General features: G+C 43.7%; 1 protein-coding gene across 6 annotated transcripts; it reads right to left on the reverse strand.

The window, feature by feature from the left end:
- Nucleotides 1–2: 2 nt before the first annotated feature.
- On the reverse strand, nt 3–13,465 carry LOC113581432 (leucine-rich repeat-containing protein 3-like). Of its 6 annotated transcripts, none has more exons than XM_035520166.1 (5): nt 13,330–13,465; nt 12,976–13,097; nt 10,270–10,362; nt 7,708–9,123; nt 3–87 (listed from the first exon to the last, which is right to left on the reverse strand). In XM_035520166.1, the coding sequence occupies exons 3-4, from the start codon at nt 10,352–10,354 to the stop codon at nt 8,366–8,368; spliced, it is 843 nt and encodes a 280-aa protein (XP_035376059.1). In that variant the 5' UTR covers nt 10,355–10,362; nt 12,976–13,097; nt 13,330–13,465; the 3' UTR covers nt 3–87; nt 7,708–8,365. The 6 variants fall into 6 exon arrangements, with proteins under 6 accessions (XP_035376059.1, XP_026872372.2, XP_035376062.1 ...); XM_027016571.2 differs by lacking the exons at nt 12,976–13,097; nt 13,330–13,465 and adding exons at nt 9,460–9,547; nt 9,840–9,970 and having other exon boundaries at nt 10,266–10,281; XM_035520167.1 differs by lacking the exon at nt 3–87 and adding an exon at nt 5,383–5,664.
- Between the last annotated feature and the right edge of the window lie 5,836 nt (nt 13,466–19,301).

Consider the following 19,301-nt stretch of genomic DNA (forward strand, 5'->3'; position numbering starts at 1 on the left):
ACCTGCACTGATAGCCACCATCTGTACGCATCTGATCCAGTTACTGCTCGAGTACTCCCTCCCTCTCTGAATGCTCCCTGGACAAACCTGCTCAAAAAAGGAAACATGTCAGAGTAAAAAAAAAAAGATAATGAAATGCATGTCTTTGTATTATTTATTTATTGATAAGGTGCTATTCCTGTTGTGTCTGTATATTTTTTTACTCCATAAAAGGTCCCTCTCTGTATCTATAATCGACACACATTTTTTTCCCACTTTTTCACCACATGGCCTAAAAATATACAAACTAAAAAACTAAATGCCAATATTTAAATCTTCCCTTTGCCATGTACATTTTTCCAAATGACATTGTGTTTTAATATATCAGTGGTGCTATTGTTAAACAGCCTGTAACACAAACCACCATACATACATAGGTAGATGGATCATTTGTATGTACAGTATATATGTAATATTTGAATACATATATACCTTGTTCGAAAAGTAGTTTTAAAATTTAGATATATTTTGTATAAAATGGAGAGAAAATAACCACACCTTCATTCTGATGCTAACTGGGTCATCTTACTTTGCAAACATTCACATTTCCATTAAAACCCTTTTTGGAATTCTTTTAAGCTACCTCATGCTAATAGAATAAAGACATCTGAGAAAACAAATGTAAGAAAACTCACATTGGATTTTCTAATTCACTTTTATAGAATCTTGGTGGGATCACCTGTTTCAAAGGTAAAGGGTCAGAGGCTTTCTTCACAGTCAGCTCGTAATGCTTGCAAAGGGGTCACAGGGTTACGGGGTCACAGGGTCACTTTCTGTTCCAGCACGGGCATCTCATTGCTCAAGGGAAAGGCATGTTGCAGGGCTAAGGTGGCAGGGCTAAGGGTCTTTATAAATACATGAGGGTGTGTGTATATTATTATTATTATTATTATTATTATTATTATTATTGCTATTAGTTATTAGTATTATTAATACTATTATTATTATCAATATTATTATTATTGCTTTTTCTTAGTTTTAATAAATGTAAATTAGACTAAAGGTTTTTTAAATGGCATTGGTTTTTTAATGTATTTATTTTTTGTGTTTTTATTCCCCTGTGTACATGGTTTTTAATCCTATATGTACTAGATGGTTTAATTCTTTGATGGGTGGTGGTGAGGTGGGTCTTTTTTGTACACAAACAATTGTATTTGAACACTTTTGGTCAAGAAAAAGAAACACAACACCTTGCTTCAACGTTTCTGTGTGATGGGAGTTTTTGCATGTATAACAATACCTTCAGGGGAACTTCATTAAGTTTCATATAAGGTATAAGAATTATGGGCCGTTTCACCATTTTTGTTCTTGAAATTAAAAAAAAAGGCACACCACCAGAGGATTGTAGATACAATTCATTTATGTAAAATAGCTTCTGTTCTTATTTCAAATAATAGTTTAAGCATGGTAGAGCCATAACAGAATTTTTTCATTTTGTGAAATGATTGTCATCTTGTACCATCTTTTCCCTGATCTTTCACATTAGCAACAAAATTAAAAATTTCTATTGACAGTATATCATTTGCTTATCAATTCTTTTCATTTAATTGTGTTAGAATATATGATGTTCTCAGAACTTCTGCTGGACCACTATCTCACAAAGAGGCTGTCAGAGCTGACTAAAGGTGACCATCAGATGCTCACAGCTGGTATTAGTTCTTCAGTGTCAGGTGTCTTTCTTTCTTAAGATGGACCAGGGTGAGGGTTAACCACAGCAGGGTAAGACGGACCAGGGTGAGGGTTAACCACAGCAGGGTAAGACGGACCAGGGTGAGGGTTAACCACAGCAGGGTAAGACGGACCAGGGTGAGGGTTAACCACAGCAGGGTAAAGCGGACCAGGGTGAGGGTTAACCACAGCAGGGTAAGGCGGACCAGGGTGAGGGTTAACCACAGCAGGATAAGACGGACCAGGTTGAGGGTTAACCACAGCAGGGTAAAGCGGACCAGGGTGAGGGTTAACCACAGCAGGGTAAGGCGGACCAGGGTGAGGGTTAACCACAGCAGGGTAAAGCGGACCAGGGTGAGGGTTAACCACAGCAGGGTAAGACGGACCAGGGTGAGGGTTAACCACAGCAGGGTAAGGCGGACCAGGGTGAGGGTTAACCACAGCAGGGTAAGGCGGACCAGGGTGAGGGTTAACCACAGCAGGGTAAGGCGGACCAGGGTGAGGGTTAACCACAGCAGGGTAAGACGGACCAGGGTGAGGGTTAACCACAGCAGGGTAAGGCGGACCAGGGTGAGGGTTAACCACAGCAGGGTAAGGCGGACCAGGGTGAGGGTTAACCACAGCAGGGTAAGGCGGACCAGGGTGAGGGTTAACCACAGCAGGGTAAGACGGACCAGGGTGAGGGTTAACCACAGCAGGGTAAAACGGACCAGGGTGAGGGTTAACCACAGCAGGGTAAGACGGACCAGGGTGAGGGTTAACCACAGCAGGGTAAGACGGACCAGGGTGAGGGTTAACCACAGCAGGGTAAAGCGGACCAGGGTGAGGGTTAACCACAGCAGGGTAAGACGGACCAGGTTGAGGGTTAACCACAGCAGGGTAAGGCGGACCAGGGTGAGGGTTAACCACAGCAGGGTAAAACGGACCAGGGTGAGGGTTAACCACAGCAGGGTAAGACGGACCAGGGTGAGGGTTAACCACAGCAGGGTAAGACAGACCAGGGTGAGGGTTAACCACAGCAGGGTAAAGCGGACCAGGGTGAGGGTTAACCACAGCAGGGTAAGACGGACCAGGTTGAGGGTTAACCACAGCAGGGTAAGGCGGACCAGGGTGAGGGTTAACCACAGCAGGGTAAGACGGACCAGGGTGAGGGTTAACCACAGCAGGGTAAAGCGGACCAGGGTGAGGGTTAACCACAGCAGGGTAAGACGGACCAGGTTGAGGGTTAACCACAGCAGGGTAAGGCGGACCAGGGTGAGGGTTAACCACAGCAGGGTAAAGCGGACCAGGGTGAGGGTTAACCACAGCAGGGTAAGACGGACCAGGGTGAGGGTTAACCACAGCAGGGTAAGGCGGACCAGGGTGAGGGTTAACCACAGCAGGGTAAGACGGACCAGGGTGAGGGTTAACCACAGCAGGGTAAAGCGGACCAGGGTGAGGGTTAACCACAGCAGGGTAAGGCGGACCAGGGTGAGGGTTAACCACAGCAGGGTAAGGCGGACCAGGGTGAGGGTTAACCACAGCAGGGTAAGACGGACCAGGTTGAGGGTTAACCACAGCAGGGTAAGACGGACCAGGGTGAGGGTTAACCACAGCAGGGTAAGACGGACCAGGGTGAGGGTTAACCACAGCAGGGTAAAGCGGACCAGGGTGAGGGTTAACCACAGCAGGGTAAGACGGACCAGGGTGAGGGTTAACCACAGCAGGGTAAGGCGGACCAGGGTGAGGGTTAACCACAGCAGGGTAAGGCGGACCAGGGTGAGGGTTAACCACAGCAGGGTAAGACGGACCAGGTTGAGGGTTAACCACAGCAGGGTAAGACGGACCAGGGTGAGGGTTAACCACAGCAGGGTAAAGCGGACCAGGGTGAGGGTTAACCACAGCAGGGTAAGGCGGACCAGGGTGAGGGTTAACCACAGCAGGGTAAGACGGACCAGGGTGAGGGTTAACCACAGCAGGGTAAGGCGGACCAGGGTGAGGGTTAACCACAGCAGGGTAAAACGGACCAGGGTGAGGGTTAACCACAGCAGGGTAAAACGGACCAGGGTGAGGGATTAACCACAGCAGGGTAAGACGGACCAGGGTGAGGGTTAACCACAGCAGGCTAAGGCGGACCAGGGTGAGGGATTAACCACAGCAGGGTAAAGCGGACCAGGGTGAGGGATTAACCACAGCAGGGTAAGGCGGACCAGGGTGAGGGTTAACCACAGCAGGGTAAGGCGGACCAGAGTGAGGGTTAACCACAGCAGGGTAAGGCGGACCAGGGTGAGGGTTAAACACAGCAGGGTAAAGCGGACCAGGGTGAGGGATTAACCACAGCAGGGTAAGATGGACCAGGGTGAGGGATTAACCACAGCAGGGTAAAACGGACCAGGGTGAGGGATTAACCACAGCAGGGTAAAACGGACCACGGTGAGGGATTAACCACAGCAGGGTAAAGCGGACCAGGGTGAGGGTTAACCACAGCAGGGTAAGACGGACCAGGGTGAGGGTTAACCACAGCAGGGTAAGGCGGACCAGGGTGAGGGTTAACCACAGCAGGGTAAGACGGACCAGGGTGAGGGTTAACCACAGCAGGGTAAGGCGGACCAGGGTGAGGGTTAACCACAGCAGGGTAAGGCGGACCAGGGTGAGGGTTAACCACAGCAGGGTAAGGCGGACCAGGGTGAGGGTTAACCACAGCAGGGTAAGGCGGACCAGGGTGAGGGTTAACCACAGCAGGGTAAAGCGGACCAGGGTGAGGGTTAACCACAGCAGGGTAAGGCGGACCAGGGTGAGGGTTAACCACAGCAGGGTAAGGCGGACCAGGGTGAGGGTTAACCACAGCAGGGTAAAGCGGACCAGGGTGAGGGTTAACCACAGCAGGGTAAGACGAACCAGAGTGAGGGTTAACCACAGCAGGGTAAGGCGGACCAGAGTGAGGGTTAACCACAGCAGGGTAAGGCGGACCAGGGTGAGGGTTAACCACAGCAGGGTAAGGCGGACCAGGGTGAGGGTTAACCACAGCAGGGTAAGGCGGACCAGGGTGAGGGTTAACCACAGCAGGGTAAGACGGACCAGGGTGAGGGTTAACCACAGCAGGGTAAAGCGGACCAGGGTGAGGGTTAACCACAGCAGGGTAAGGCGGACCAGGGTGAGGGTTAACCACAGCAGGGTAAGGCGGACCAGGGTGAGGGTTAACCACAGCAGGGTAAGACGGACCAGGGTGAGGGTTAACCACAGCAGGGTAAGGCGGACCAGGGTGAGGGTTAACCACAGCAGGGTAAGGCGGACCAGGGTGAGGGTTAACCACAGCAGGGTAAGGCGGACCAGGGTGAGGATTAACCACAGCAGGGTAAGGCGGACCAGGGTGAGGGTTAACCACAGCAGGGTAAGACGGACCAGGGTGAGGGTTAACCACAGCAGGGTAAAACGGACCAGGGTGAGGGTTAACCACAGCAGGGTAAGGCGGACCAGGGTGAGGGTTAACCACAGCAGGGTAAGGCGGACCAGGGTGAGGGTTAACTGTAGAAGGTGTTCCCCAGCCCTACCACTCCCCATTCATCCCTCGTCCTTCCTGCTCCCCTGCTCTCTTCCTCCAGTGGTTAAGGTACTTGACTGATCATCAGAAGGTTGCCAGTCCCACCACTGCAAAGTTGCCACTGCTGGGTCCCTGAGCAAGACCCTTAACCCTCAATTGCTCAAGCTGTACTCAGGCATAACTGTAAGTTGCTTTGGATAAAAGTGTCAGTTAAATGCTGTAAATTATGACAGATTCTAAGCAAAATCAGCAATGTCTGTATTTATGTCAATTTGTGATGCACGTTTCAGTCTTCTGCTGGAGTGCATAACAGAGAGGTGTAGTGATGGTTGGGGCTTGTATTTATGTGAGTTTGTGGTCCAAATTTCAGATAGGGATGATGGACAGCACTACCCGAAACAAGCTCCTTATCTCTGCTGCTATTACGTGACTGGGCCCTATAGCACAAAACAGAAGGTTTCGAATCAGTTGAATTTTTATTTGTAAAGCACTTTTACAATTGACACTGTCACATTTAAGCACTGCAGATATCCAGGAAGGTCCAGGAAGGGTGAGGATGACAGAAACAAACTCCCTAGAATGGAAGAGCAGCACTTTCTGGATCAGCCGTGGACCTCATTCTCATCTCATAGTAGAATTATAGATATAAAGCACGTGCACCTTGCATGCATGATTATTGATAAAAATGTTTAGAAATATTTTAATGATTTCTGAACAATGATTCCCTTCACTAAAGCTTTATTTAAGAATTAATGTGAAGTCATTTGACCTTTTTCCCTCTTCAGCACGCTTTCTTTATGTGAATATTTCTTCAGTTAAGGGGATGCAAGCATCCTTTGTCTACAGAGCTCTAGTGAACGGTGCTATAGATCACAGGCTTATGTTGTTGGCTAGAAAATCTTGTTGCACTCAGTTTATTGGTCATGATTTCTGACGCTTTGTAAAGGTAAATAATGAAAATGAGTCCTGTAAGTTTTGATGTTCCACTATTCTGTTGCATTCTATGTTTTCCCTGCTAACTGGTAAATTGTTCAAATGCATGTTATTTGCCTTCGTTGTTGTGTGAATCAGACAAGCCAGATTACTGTGTAGTATGTAGTAATGTGAATGGAAATCTACATGCAAACAATCAGCACTAATTGCATGTAGTTACAACAGAAACTCCAGATGGCACTATAACCTCAGATTTCATAGGCCTTTGAAAAAGTTGGTTATATTTCTGGTTAAGAACTATTGTGTGCAAATCGTGATGCCGCAATTTAAGACATCATGTATTAAAAGGCAACCTCACAAGATTCCTTGCTAATGTCTTTAGTAATGTCGTACCAATCTAACACTGAATCAAGCATGCAGCAGCTAATCTGTACAGGGTATGGCCATTTAAACTAAGCCAACACCAGCCCAGCTCTGGCCTCCTTAGCAGGTGTTGGTCAGGTACTTCACAAAGCCCATGATGACATGTACCCTAACTGTCACGGTATGGCCCCTCCCCCCGAACGTCTCCTCGTGTGTGTATGTGTTTGTGTGTGTGTGTGTGTGTGTGTGTGTAGACTCGGTGGAGTCGTATGGACCCACGTTGGGCTAACGGGACTGGTACAATGATGTCCGACTCGGAGTCGGACTCTATAGGGTCCTACTACCCTTTGAAGAGACCCTCCCTTATCCTGGCCTCACTCTGTAAGTCCACAACAGGGGAGAAGGTCACCGGACGATTTTGGGGGGGGCCCTGGTTATGGTCCAGGGTCAGACTCTATGGAGTCCTGCAGAGTCCAGAACTATGAGGATCGGCAAACGGAAGTGGACTCCGCTGGGTCCTACAACCCCTACATGGACTATCCTGAGGGCTACACTGATTGCGGAGAGAGAGGGGAGTACAGCAACGTCAGTCTGCGGTCGGACTTGGGGTCCGATTATGTGGAGGATCCACTGATGGAGGTGGAGGTCCTCTATGGGGATTCTCTCGCTGACAGTGACGTTCAGCCTGTCGTCTCCGGGAACGACGAGCCTCCGGCAGGACGATACCACCCAAGGCTCCGCCCAGGAGGTATCGCCTAGGCGCAAGCAAGTCAGCCTGCGTGAAATACCTAGAGGCGACATCGTTGGAGGAGGAAACTCCTTTCACTAGGGCTCACAGCCCCGGAACTCGTGCGCCCGTACCGAAGCCTCGTAGAGGCAGGAAGGAGGCAGCACCAGTGCCCACCCCAGGGACGGGCAAGGTGGTTGGCGCGACTCCTGAGGCGGGACAGCAAAGGTTACCGCCCCCAAATCGGCGAGGGGGGATTCCCCACAGGCAGGTTGGACTGCGGCCCAGCCGGCAACGGGGGAGCAGCCCGGGGCTCTTGCCGGCTTACCTGGACTCGTTAATCTGTTGAATAATGTTGTACCCGTCCCAGTTGCTGTGTCTGTCCCCATGAAGTTGTTTGTACCAGTCGTTTAGTCCGCTTTGGTGTCTGTGGATGTGCCAGTCAGTGTGTCCATACCTGTGTCTGTTGTCGTCTTGGTCCCTGTCCTTCCGCCCTCTGTCTTGCTCACGCTGGCCCGTGTCGGGTCGTTCGGTCCTCTGGTCTCGCTGTTTGGTGTTGGTCTCGGGGTCGCAGCCCAATAAGCTGGCGTGCCGGGAGTCGCGCCGTTGGGGAGGGGCTCTGTCACGGTATGGCCCCTCCCCCCGAACATCTCCTTGTGTGTGTGTGTGTGTGTGTGTTCGTCAATGTGGCCACGCCCTCCCTATGTCTCACATCTACTCCTCATTGTGTGATTAGTATACATGTAGAAATGTCTATCATTTATGTGTGTGTGTTGTCGATGTTTGAATCCAATAGCCTGCATGCTACGTCGTGAGTGTTATATATCCAAATAAAACATGTGTTCTTGTTTATGCAACTACCTCGCATCCTGCTTAACCTCCTCATCACACTAACACATTTACCTGAACATTACAAGCAAAACATCCCAACATCACAACCTCAAGATGCAACTGCATCTGTACTCAATAATTATCTGATCAACTGACACATGTCTGCTGAGTTCTGTAGAACTCCTGGCTTAATCCAAAACTGACCCGTTTAACATATTGCTGTGTTACCACTGAAAACGTGTGGTGTCTGTGATAGTAATGAGTGCTCAGAGCAGGAGTTCAGTTCAGGTGCCTGGTCTGTGCTTTACATAGTACACTACATACACAGTGACCATAATGAACCACACAAACATGGTGACCAGCATGGCTACGTCAGTCGTTCTGCGCTTCGTACTACAGAAATTGACACCCGAGTTGAGTAACTTCACTAAAGGTTGACCCGTGTAGGCGGACGCCGCTCCCGGCTCTTCCCAGCGGCTCCCTTCGCTCGGCCCCCGGGCCGAGCTCTCACACACGATCCCGTCAGCTGTCTCGGGCTCCAGGGTGACCCCCTCCATCAGTTCCTGTAGGGGGCAGTCACAGTGCCAGGGGTTGTGGTAGAGGCGTGTCTTCGCTCGAGTCATCCCAAACTCCTCTCGCCTGGCGTGACGCAGTTTGTTGTGGGAGAGGTCGAGGAACTGCAGATCAGGGGTGAGGTGGCGCAGAGCTCCAGATGCGAGGGAGTCGATCTGGTTGTGCGACAGGTGCAGGTCCTGCAGGTGCAGCAGGTCCTGGAATGCTTCTTCGGGAAGTGTCCGGATAAGGTTGTGCTCCAGGTGGAGTGAAACTGTCTCCAAAGGCAAGTCCCGAGGGACCTCATGCAGGCCTGCAGCAGCACACAGCACAGACTGGCTCTCCCCAGAACACTGGCAGCCCTCGGGGCAGCCTGCCCACACACAGGTTTCATGGCCTGCACCAAGCAGGACACACAGCAACCAGAGTGCACTCAGATCTTTGATCATCACTGCACCATAGTCACACACACCCAGAGCAGAAGGGTAGTCTAAGTGGAAAAAAATAACAATACATTTACAAAAAAATCCAACATATATTGTCAAAGAGAGATAGACAGTCAACATGTAATGATACTGTTATATATACAAAGGACAAAATGTTAGCGTGAGTGTTAATATTATCTACTCGTACACAGTACTGGATGCTTATGAATATTTTTATCTGATAAGAACTATGAAATTGGCCCTTGTGTGCGACAATAATATATCATGAAAGTCAACGCTCGTGTTTCTGCTGTTAGGGGTCAGCATGGCTACATCAAGGTCACACATGAGGTCACATTGCACAATACTAAACTAAATAATACTAAAGTAAACACACTTACTTTATAACACACTGAACGGTGATATAGATCACAGACTTATGCTGTTGGCTAGAAAATCTTGTTGCACTCAGTTTAATGGTCATGATTTCTGATGCTTTGTAAAGGTAAATAATGAAAATAAGTCCTGTAAGTTTTGATGTTCTACAAATCTGTTGCATTCTATGTTTTCCCTGCTAACTGGTAAATTATTCAAATGCATGTTATTTGCCTTCGTTGTTGTGTGAATCAGACAAGCCAGATTACTGTGTAGTATGTAGTAATGTGAATGGAAATCTATGTACAAACAGTCAGCACTAATTGCATGTAGTTACAACGGAAACACAGCTATAGAGACTCCTTTAATATGAATACCTTTAGCATGTGTACAGCAGGAAGGATACAGGTACACTGGATAACCGAGCATGTGTTTGGTCATATTATGTTACAAAAGCAACATAAGGTTCCCACTGGTAAGGATCACTGCACGTCTCCTGGCTGCATTGGTTTGGATCAAGTCTTGTTCATTTTTATACTATTATAGTGCATAACAGTAAGATTAGTCACTCAAAAGGTGTCCTTTGTAGTTCTTTGATTACTTAAATATTTTTATCTGGCAAATTAAGCAATTAGGTACTTGGTAGCAGCAGATTAGAGATACAGACTATGGAGTAAGACCTTACTGGTTCATAGCAGAATGCAACACTTATGTTGTTACGGTGTTCATACGATTATACCAGAACATGCACAGCGGCGTTTTTGATAAGCAACACAAGAAACAACATAAAGATTCCATCACATTTCCAAGAGAATCTTCATAAAACACTTACTCACACTGATGGAAATCATGACAGTAGAGTGGCACGCATGTGGCTTCACAAGGAAGACAGAGAACCACGAGACCGTTACGTCGTAACATATGTGATGCTGGTGGAGAGATTATGCGACGTACATTTTCATGTCAGAAATTAAGTCTCTTGATAAAAGTCAGACAACGTTCGAACACTACTGAATATCTTTAGACATAACCGCTACAGTTATGCCTAATATTCAACATACTGTATTTTATAATCAACATTATAATGTAATGTATAATGTATAATAATGTAACATATAATGTTTAATAATGTAATGTAATGTTTAATGCTACTTCTGGCAATACTACAACTGCTTTTCTCTCACACTTACTTAACATCTAGTACATCTGACATGAAGTCTTTGTTCTGATAACTTGAAAGGTTTGTAAAGAAATCCTCCCTGAATTCCATTTTCTTCTTCTAGTGCCAGCATCAAACATTATGAGTCTCACAGTCCACAGGTGTTCCACAGTTTACACATTAACTTGCTTTCCATATTTAACTGTGTTCAAATACTGGAAAAATATTCCCTCAGACCAAAGTTTAGAAAATACATGATCGGTTTGTCTAAACCTGGATAAATCGCCTCCTGTAAATTATGTCACTGTTTTTGAAGGTTTTCAGAAATTAACTCCACACTGAAGTTACCAGTACCAGTCTGATATTCTTATGTCCAGTACCAGGCTATGATATTCTTATGTCCATTACCAGGCTATGATATTCTTATGTTCAGTACCAGGCTATGATATTCTTATGTTTAGTACCAGGTTATGATATTCTTATGTCCATTACCAGGCTATGATATTATGTCCATTACCAGGCTATGATATTCTTATGTTCAGTACCAGGTTATGATATTCTTATGTCCATTACCAAGCTATGATATTCTTATGTTCATTACCAGGCTATGATATTCTTATGTCCATTATCAGGCTATGATATTCTTATGTTCATTACCAGGTTATGATATTGTTATGTCCATTACCAGGCTATGATATTCTTATGTCCATTACCAGGCTATGATATTCTTATGTCCAGTACCAGGCCATGATATTCTTATGTTCATTACCAGGTTATGATATTGTTATGTCCATTATCGGGCTATGATATTGTTATGTTCATTACCAGTCTATGATATTCTTATGTCCATTACCAGGCTTTGATATTCTTATGTCCATTACCAGTCTATGATATTCTTATGTCCATTACCAGTCTATGATATTCTTATGTCCATTACCAGGCTATGATATTCCTATGTTCAGTACCAGGCTATGATATTCTTATGTTTAGTACCAGGTTATGATATTGTTATGTCCATTACCAGGCTATGATATTGTTATGTCCATTACCAGGCTATGATATTCTTATGTCCAGTACCAGGCCATGATATTCTTATGTTCATTACCAGGTTATGATATTGTTATGTCCATTATCGGGCTATGATATTCTTATGTCCATTACCAGGCTATGATATTCTTATGTCCATTACCAGGCTATGATATTCTTTTGTCCATTACCAGGCTATGATATTCTTATGTCCATTACCAGGCTATGATATTCTTATGTTCAGTACCAGGCTATGATATTCTTATGTCCATTACCAGGCTATGATATTCTTATGTTCAGTACCAGGTTATGATATTCTTATGTCCATTACCAGGCTATGATATTCTTATGTCCATTACCAGTCTATGATATTCTTATGTCCATTACCAGGCTATGATATTCCTATGTTCAGTACCAGGCTATGATATTCTTATGTTTAGTACCAGGTTATGATATTGTTATGTCCATTACCAGGCTATGATATTGTTATGTCCATTACCAGGCTATGATATTCTTATGTCCAGTACCAGGCCATGATATTCTTATGTTCATTACCAGGTTATGATATTGTTATGTCCATTATCGGGCTATGATATTCTTATGTCCATTACCAGGCTATGATATTCTTATGTCCATTACCAGGCTATGATATTATTTTGTCCATTACCAGGCTATGATATTCTTATGTCCATTACCAGGCTATGATATTCTTATGTTCAGTACCAGGCTATGATATTCTTATGTCCATTACCAGGCTATGATATTCTTATGTTCAGTACCAGGTTATGATATTCTTATGTCCATTACCAGGCTATGATATTCTTATGTCCAGTACCAGGCTATGATATTCTTTTGTCCATTACCAGGCTATGATATTCTTATGTCCAGTACCAGGCTATGATATTCTTATGTCCATTACCACGCTATGATATTCTTATTTTCAGTACCAGGTTATGATACTTATGTCCATTGCCAGGCTATGATATTCTTATGTTCATTACCAGGCTATGATATTCCCATGATATGATATTTTCCTGACTGTCTACACTGTCATGAGTGTTATCATATAGTCATGTCCAGTTTATGGCGCCAAGCACGAGTTTGTTTTTTTGAGTGCAGACAAAAAAGTGACAAATATAAACCGTCTTACAAGAACTAAAAGGGCACCTAATTAACTGTACTTATTGAGACATTTATGTGTGATAAGCTATACGTTGAGGCAAATCATTTGAATATATGATTCGATATTAAGCAAATTCGATCATTAATTTAGGCAAACACTTATAACTTGCTGCTCTTTCCCGTATTCAAGTAGATTTTATTTCATCATTAATAAACTATGGTTTTCATTACTCACATGAGCTGATTTGCCAGTCTTGGCTACTGCAACGGAGACGAGAGCGCGCAGTCCAAGGAACGCGCCTCAGAAGTAAACTTGAAATAAAGGTATGATTATCTGCTTCGTGCGACACTTCGTTCCTGAAACAGTGATATACGGCATCAAATAAATCGAAAAGTATTATGTAGCAGCTAGTACAGCAAGGTAAACGTCATCATCACGAATTATACACGAATTATTATTTTACGAAATCTATTTCTGACAACATAGCGATACATTAAAGTGACAAACATTTATTTTTAGGTAAAAGCGACAATCCATGATAGCAAGTTTCAGTTAAAACTCTATTAAAACTCTAGTATATGTACGCACCTGTGACATCAGACTTTGATCATATCTGGACAAATTCACGAATTCGGGTTCTTTTTGTGATAGGATTTATACTTAAAAAATAAAGAACAGACCATATATATATCATGTCTGAAACGAAAAAACGCGCCAAACTGAGTAAAACTCACGGATGCTCGGAACTTGTTGACGTTAACAAGCCCCGCCCACTAGTGCTGAAAGACAAACGCGTGTGGCGTCAATTATTTCGACTACGGATATTTGACTTAGATCAACTTTCAAATGAATTCATAAGAATATTGTGTAAAATGGTAAAATGCAGTCAAGCCCAATGTGCTCTGACTATTTTGACAGTTGGTGGGGTTGCCTCTTTTCCTAAACCTCGGGTTTCGAATGACGGTTTAAAGTGAATGTTGATTCAGACTGTTTTATGGCAATTCACAAATTCCTTCTTGGATACGTAATCTGAGAAGCTACACTCTCACACTACTATGGTACATGAAAATAACTGTGGCAGGAAAATTATCCGACTATAACTGAGTTTAGATCTCGGGACAGACAGTTACGTTTACCTTCATTCCCGAGAGCTCAGGTATTGGAAACCATGACTGTATAGGCCATCAGACAGGAAAACTGATGTGACAGTGGTGGTTTTAGATGGCGATGGATATATGCAAGATAAAGGTGGTCAGCATTGCACTTCTCCCATGTAGTCATAGTACAGTATGGTTTAAAACATCATTTCCAAATAATTATATACTGCACCAAGATATTTATTTATCTGAGTGTTTACGTATTTGCACCTTTCATGATGAAAATTGTTTATATTTACATTTTATTCATGCGTAGGGTTGGTGACAGAGTTTTAAAATTTGCAGTTACATTAACTGTTAAGGCCTAGATTTCTGTATGAGTCTAATGTCACTGTAGTGTTTTCAAAACACACAATGTAGCTATATTAGTCTGCAGCAAGAGGTGTAAGTTTTGGTTTTGTTTACTCAAAAATCAAAAATGCAATTCTTTTCTTTGCTTTTCATAAGTAGTGTTTTATCTGCTAAAAATAAATAAATAAATCCACCCAACAGCGGTGCTGTGCTAAGACGCATAAAAGCGCGTGTACGGCGTGTGCTAGAGGACTCAGGAACACGTGTGTAGCAGGAACGGCGTGTACTTGTGGACTCAGATCTTGATGTCCTGAGAGGCACATGGGCATCAGTGTCTTTTATGTTGGGAGCAGAGAGAAATGATCCATTTATGATCAAGTACAAAAAAAAATATTTTTCAATAATTGAAAATTAATAAATATTTTACTATAAACACTCCAAATATAAACTATTTTTAGAAATTGATATACAGAAATTTGATTTAAAAGCCTAAGTATCTGCACTGTTGCTGTGAACCCATTTAAGGTCAAAACAGAGAACAGTAAAATAATGCTGAATTTTTATCACTCTAGCAGCCACTTTCATTCAGCTGATGTTTTACTGTTGGCTAAAAGGTAAAAGGTTATTCTTTATCAAACTGTGATAAACATAGAATGAAGACTAGTGGGAGCAGTCTGAGTTGTGGTACCTGCCACATTATTTGCAGGATTCATTCCTGTGTGTCCTGTTCTGTGGGATTTTTGGTATCTTCCTCTGCTGTGTCTCTCAACTAAACAAGCACTGTATTTGTTAATGTCCACCACACTGAATGATGGACAGAGTAACCTACTTATACCTGTGTCCAAAATATACGGCACCAGGACCATCGCTGTCCATAGCAATGCAGCTACAAGCACAGAAGGCAGAAGCTGCCGGTGGGATATCGGAAACAGCACAACAGTTCATGGCACCTGGCGAGAATCCTGCCAGACATTCTGTGTGGTGGAACAAGACCGAGATCCAACTCCAACAAGGTCATTTACTGAGTGTCAAACTCTGTTAAAACAACATCCTGACAAAAGGTGCAGTTGTCTTTTAGTGAAAAAATCTACCCGAAAGCAGTACATGTTGTGGTAATACTATAAAAGACTAGACTGTGTTTCTATACCTGTTTGCATGCAAAGCTACACTGCTTCGCAGGGTTCTCACTACCTGGGAGTGCAGTGGCAGCCACACTCAAATGCGCTGGTCCAGTAAGGCCATATATTCTACTATATATTCTATATTCTACTATTCTACATTTCTCTACTCGTCTACTCAGCTCTTTTATTGCTTTCAGCAGAAGAACCATAAAGATGAATTTCTGTTTCAGCCTTGCATTGTTTTCCTGAGATGCCCTCATCATTCTCTGTGTATTGATCTGTTTGCTTGTTGTGTGAGAGAGCAAATGTATATTGAACCGTATGTCCTTGGAAAACATTTTTATTGAATTTATGTTTTATGTTTTTTTATATAAAAATTGTATTGACATAAAGAGTCTGAGATCATCCTGCTTTTCATTTTGTACCCAAAGTGAATTTAGTGATCATTCTTATTTATTTACCAGTAAGCAGAATTATAATTGCTTTTTGAGGTTTTATGATTTTTAATTTTAACAACAAATGAAGGCTCAGTAAAGTAAACTCCTGCTACCACCCCACTAATTCAGACATGATATAGGAAGCCAGGTAAAGGCCCCTAACATTACTGTGCCTAACATTACTGTACCTAACATTACTGTGCCTAATATTACTGTGCCTAACATTACTGTGCCTCACCTCAGTCTCTCTGAGCTGTGCAATTCCAAACTAGAACTTTACTTCACATAACATTTATAGCATTTCTGAGACAGCAGTAGCTATACTCACACTTAGCAACAAGACATGAAATTCTTCATCTGTACTGAAATAAGGCAACAAATCGTACTGGTATGAGGAGTCTGTTAGCTTTGTGTACACATATATTCACACACATTCATGCATATTCCTCAGAAGGGATGATATATAGTACAAGGGCTTGTTCATTAGCTCATTTATAGATATTCACATCCGTGTGTGTACGTAGTAAATAATCGTACCCGCTCATGGTGGCTGAGTGTGACAGAATGCTGGGTGAGTCTGCTAGTATGGCAGTAATGCAGGAGACATGCTGACCTGAACACCTGTTTGCTTGGAACATTACTCTGCACTGGCCTTTGCAGTTATTGGCACAGTCAGTGAAGAAAATGTCTCTGTTGGTTAAAAGCTTCATCTTGTAAAGAAAATGTATCAATCTATTCAGTGAGGTCAAATGATTGAAATAAAAATTAAAAGGTAAATGGTACGGGATGAAATGCAAAGACGTCCAAGTTCAGTCCTTCTATATACAGTCTCTCCAGATCTTCCTATGTCTACTTTGTGTATTCTGCTCTGCAGTAAGAGCTACAGGAGTTCATGGGGGTTTAGCCCAGGTGACTGGGCCACTATAAAAGCTTTATTCTCTGGATCATTGACATGCTGGGACATTCTTGTTTTTATCCTTCTGACAAGGGCAGAGAGATTTTGGATCTAAAACATCCTTCTGTGGTGCCACGTGTCCTAGCAAGATTCCCATACTTCATACCAGATTGTTTTCTGCACATCCTACAACCGAGTGTTCTCCAAACCCACCTCGGTGTTCACCAAACCCACCTCGGTGTTCTCCAAACCCACCTTGGCATTCTCCAAACCCAGCTCAGTGTTCTCCAAACCCACCTCGGCATTCTCCAAACCCTCCTCGGCATTCTCCAAACCCAGCTCAGTGTTCTCCAAACCCACCTCGGCATTCTCCAAACCCACCTCGGCATTCTCCAAACCCTCCCAGCTCCTGCAGTTCTCCAACCAGGTCCTTCATTTTGACTCTTTAAGCCGCCCATCTCATTATAGGAGCTTTTAGTCCTCTATGTTTGAAACAAAGTATTTTCATTAAGGTGTTTTTTATAATAGCTGTTACCCATTTTATAAAGTTCAATCTATAAATGATAAAAGTCCCATTTATAAAGTTCAAACTTTATTCATTTTGTTCTGATTCATTAGCGGTTTCTGTTTTCATAATTACTTGGTGTGAATGCTGCTGTTTGGCATTCTAGTTTTTACTAGTCTCTGTTTACTCATCTTTTCAACATACAATTTTGAACTCAATTACAGCTATGGACATTAGAGCATGAATTTTCTAAGCATGAATTTTCCGAGGATTGAAATCAGCCAATGAAGCAACAAATCTAAATTGACGGATGGTAAACCAAGACCATTTTGCTGAATTCTGAGTACAACATACAGTCCTTCTCCATCAGTGACTGTGGTAACACTCCTGGTTACAGAGCCTCCTTACCTGTCTCTCACTTTGTGTGTGTGTGTGTGTGTAACCTTAATCTGCATGAAAATAGTTCACTTTTATTACCTCAAAGTTGGACTTTTGTAAAGACATACTAATTTGATGTTCTAGATGATAAGTTTAAAATAGCTTAAAATATCTGTAGGTAGTGTGCTTAAAAAAACAAAGCTTGACAATACGTCAGTCTGACATTGACATCATAACATTAGCTGCTTGTGAAATTCCATGTTGATTACAAAATTTTCTTGCTGATTTGTAAAGCTCAACATGGTTTTGTCTAAGTGAACGTATTTCCTATTATGAACCATTACACCCACATTGATCACAAAGCGCAGGTATTAGTGCCTACAACTCAGCAAGCCCCTGCAGGGGTAGGAGAATTTTCACATAATCACACCACACTTTTTGGAATAACCTTCCAGTCAGTGTTCAGGACTCAGTGTACGATTTTTAAGTTTAGGTTGAAACCACATTTTAGTCAAACCTTTGGAAATGAGTCCTCCCGTTTAGATAAACGGTGCAGGTACTGTGGTGCATGGACACAGAGCCGTGGTACCGTCATCCTGCCGCTCTCCAACGTGTTCACTCGGGGTTGTTGATGGTGGAACAGAGGGGCGCTGGTGTCTCAGGGAGCCCTCATGCCTGTGCTACCTTCTGGCTCTCCCCATTTAGCTAAGCTCTTAAAACTGGTACTGTTGGAGTCTCTGCTGCACTCTGTGAATAATACACGTCTAGAGCTGTACACACACGGAAAATAGGAAATTATATGTATATTATAGATAGATAGATAGATAGATAGATAGATAGATAGATAGATAGATAGATAGATAGATAGATAGACAGACAGACAGATAGATAGATAGATAGATAGACAGACAGACAGACACACACACACACATCTAGAGTTTTACAGACACAGAATATATGAATTTTATATTCTATATATTGCCGAAAGTATTCGTCTGTCTTCACACGCATATGAACTTGAGTGACATCCCAATCTTAATCCATAGGGTTTAATATGATGTCAGTCCACCCTTTGCAGTTTCAACTCTTCCGGGAAGGCTTTCCACAAGGTTTAGGAGTGCGTTTCTGGGGAACCATTCTTTTGACCATTCCTCCAGAAGCGCATTTGTGAGGTCAGACACTGATTTTGGACGAGAAGGCCTGGCTCTCAGTCTCTGCTCTAATTCAGGTGTTATATCAAGTTGAGGTCAGGACTCAGTGCAAATCAGTTCAGTTCTTCAACACCAAACTGTCATCCATGTCTTTATGGACCTTGCTTTGTGCACTGGTGCGCAGTCATGTTGGAACAGGAAGGGGCCATCCCCAAACTGTTCCCACAAAGTTGGGAGCATGAAATTGTCCATAATCTTTTGGTATGCTGAAGCATTAATAGTTCCTGTCACTGGAACTAAGGAGCCAAGCCCAACTTCTTAAAAACAACCCCACACCATAATCCCCCCTCCACCAAACTTTACGCTTGGCACAGTACAGTCAGACAAGTACTGTTCTCCTGGCAACCGCCAAACCCAGACTCTAGAGTCTGCTCTAGAGTCCAGTGGCGGGGTGCTTTACACCATTGCATCCGACACTGCATCTTTTCATTGTGCTTGTTGATGTAAGGCTTGGATGCAGCTGCTCGGCCATGGAAACCCGTTCCATGAAGCTCTCTACACACTGTTCTTGAGCTAATCTGAAGGCCACATGAAGTTTGGAAGTCTGCAGAAAAATGGCGACCCC

Source organism: Electrophorus electricus, chromosome 20 (assembly GCF_013358815.1).
Source record: "Electrophorus electricus isolate fEleEle1 chromosome 20, fEleEle1.pri, whole genome shotgun sequence".
NCBI lineage: Eukaryota > Metazoa > Chordata > Actinopteri > Gymnotiformes > Gymnotidae > Electrophorus > Electrophorus electricus.

Bases quoted from the DNA above. Each gene is read 5' to 3' on its own strand.
- LOC113581432 (XM_035520166.1), bottom strand. From the start codon at position 10,354: ATGTTACGACGTAACGGTCTCGTGGTTCTCTGTCTTCCTTGTGAAGCC. The intron at 9,124-10,269 runs GTGAGTAAGTGT...TTTTCCACTTAG, and splicing joins CTGTCATGATTTCCATCAGT to ACTACCCTTCTGCTCTGGGT.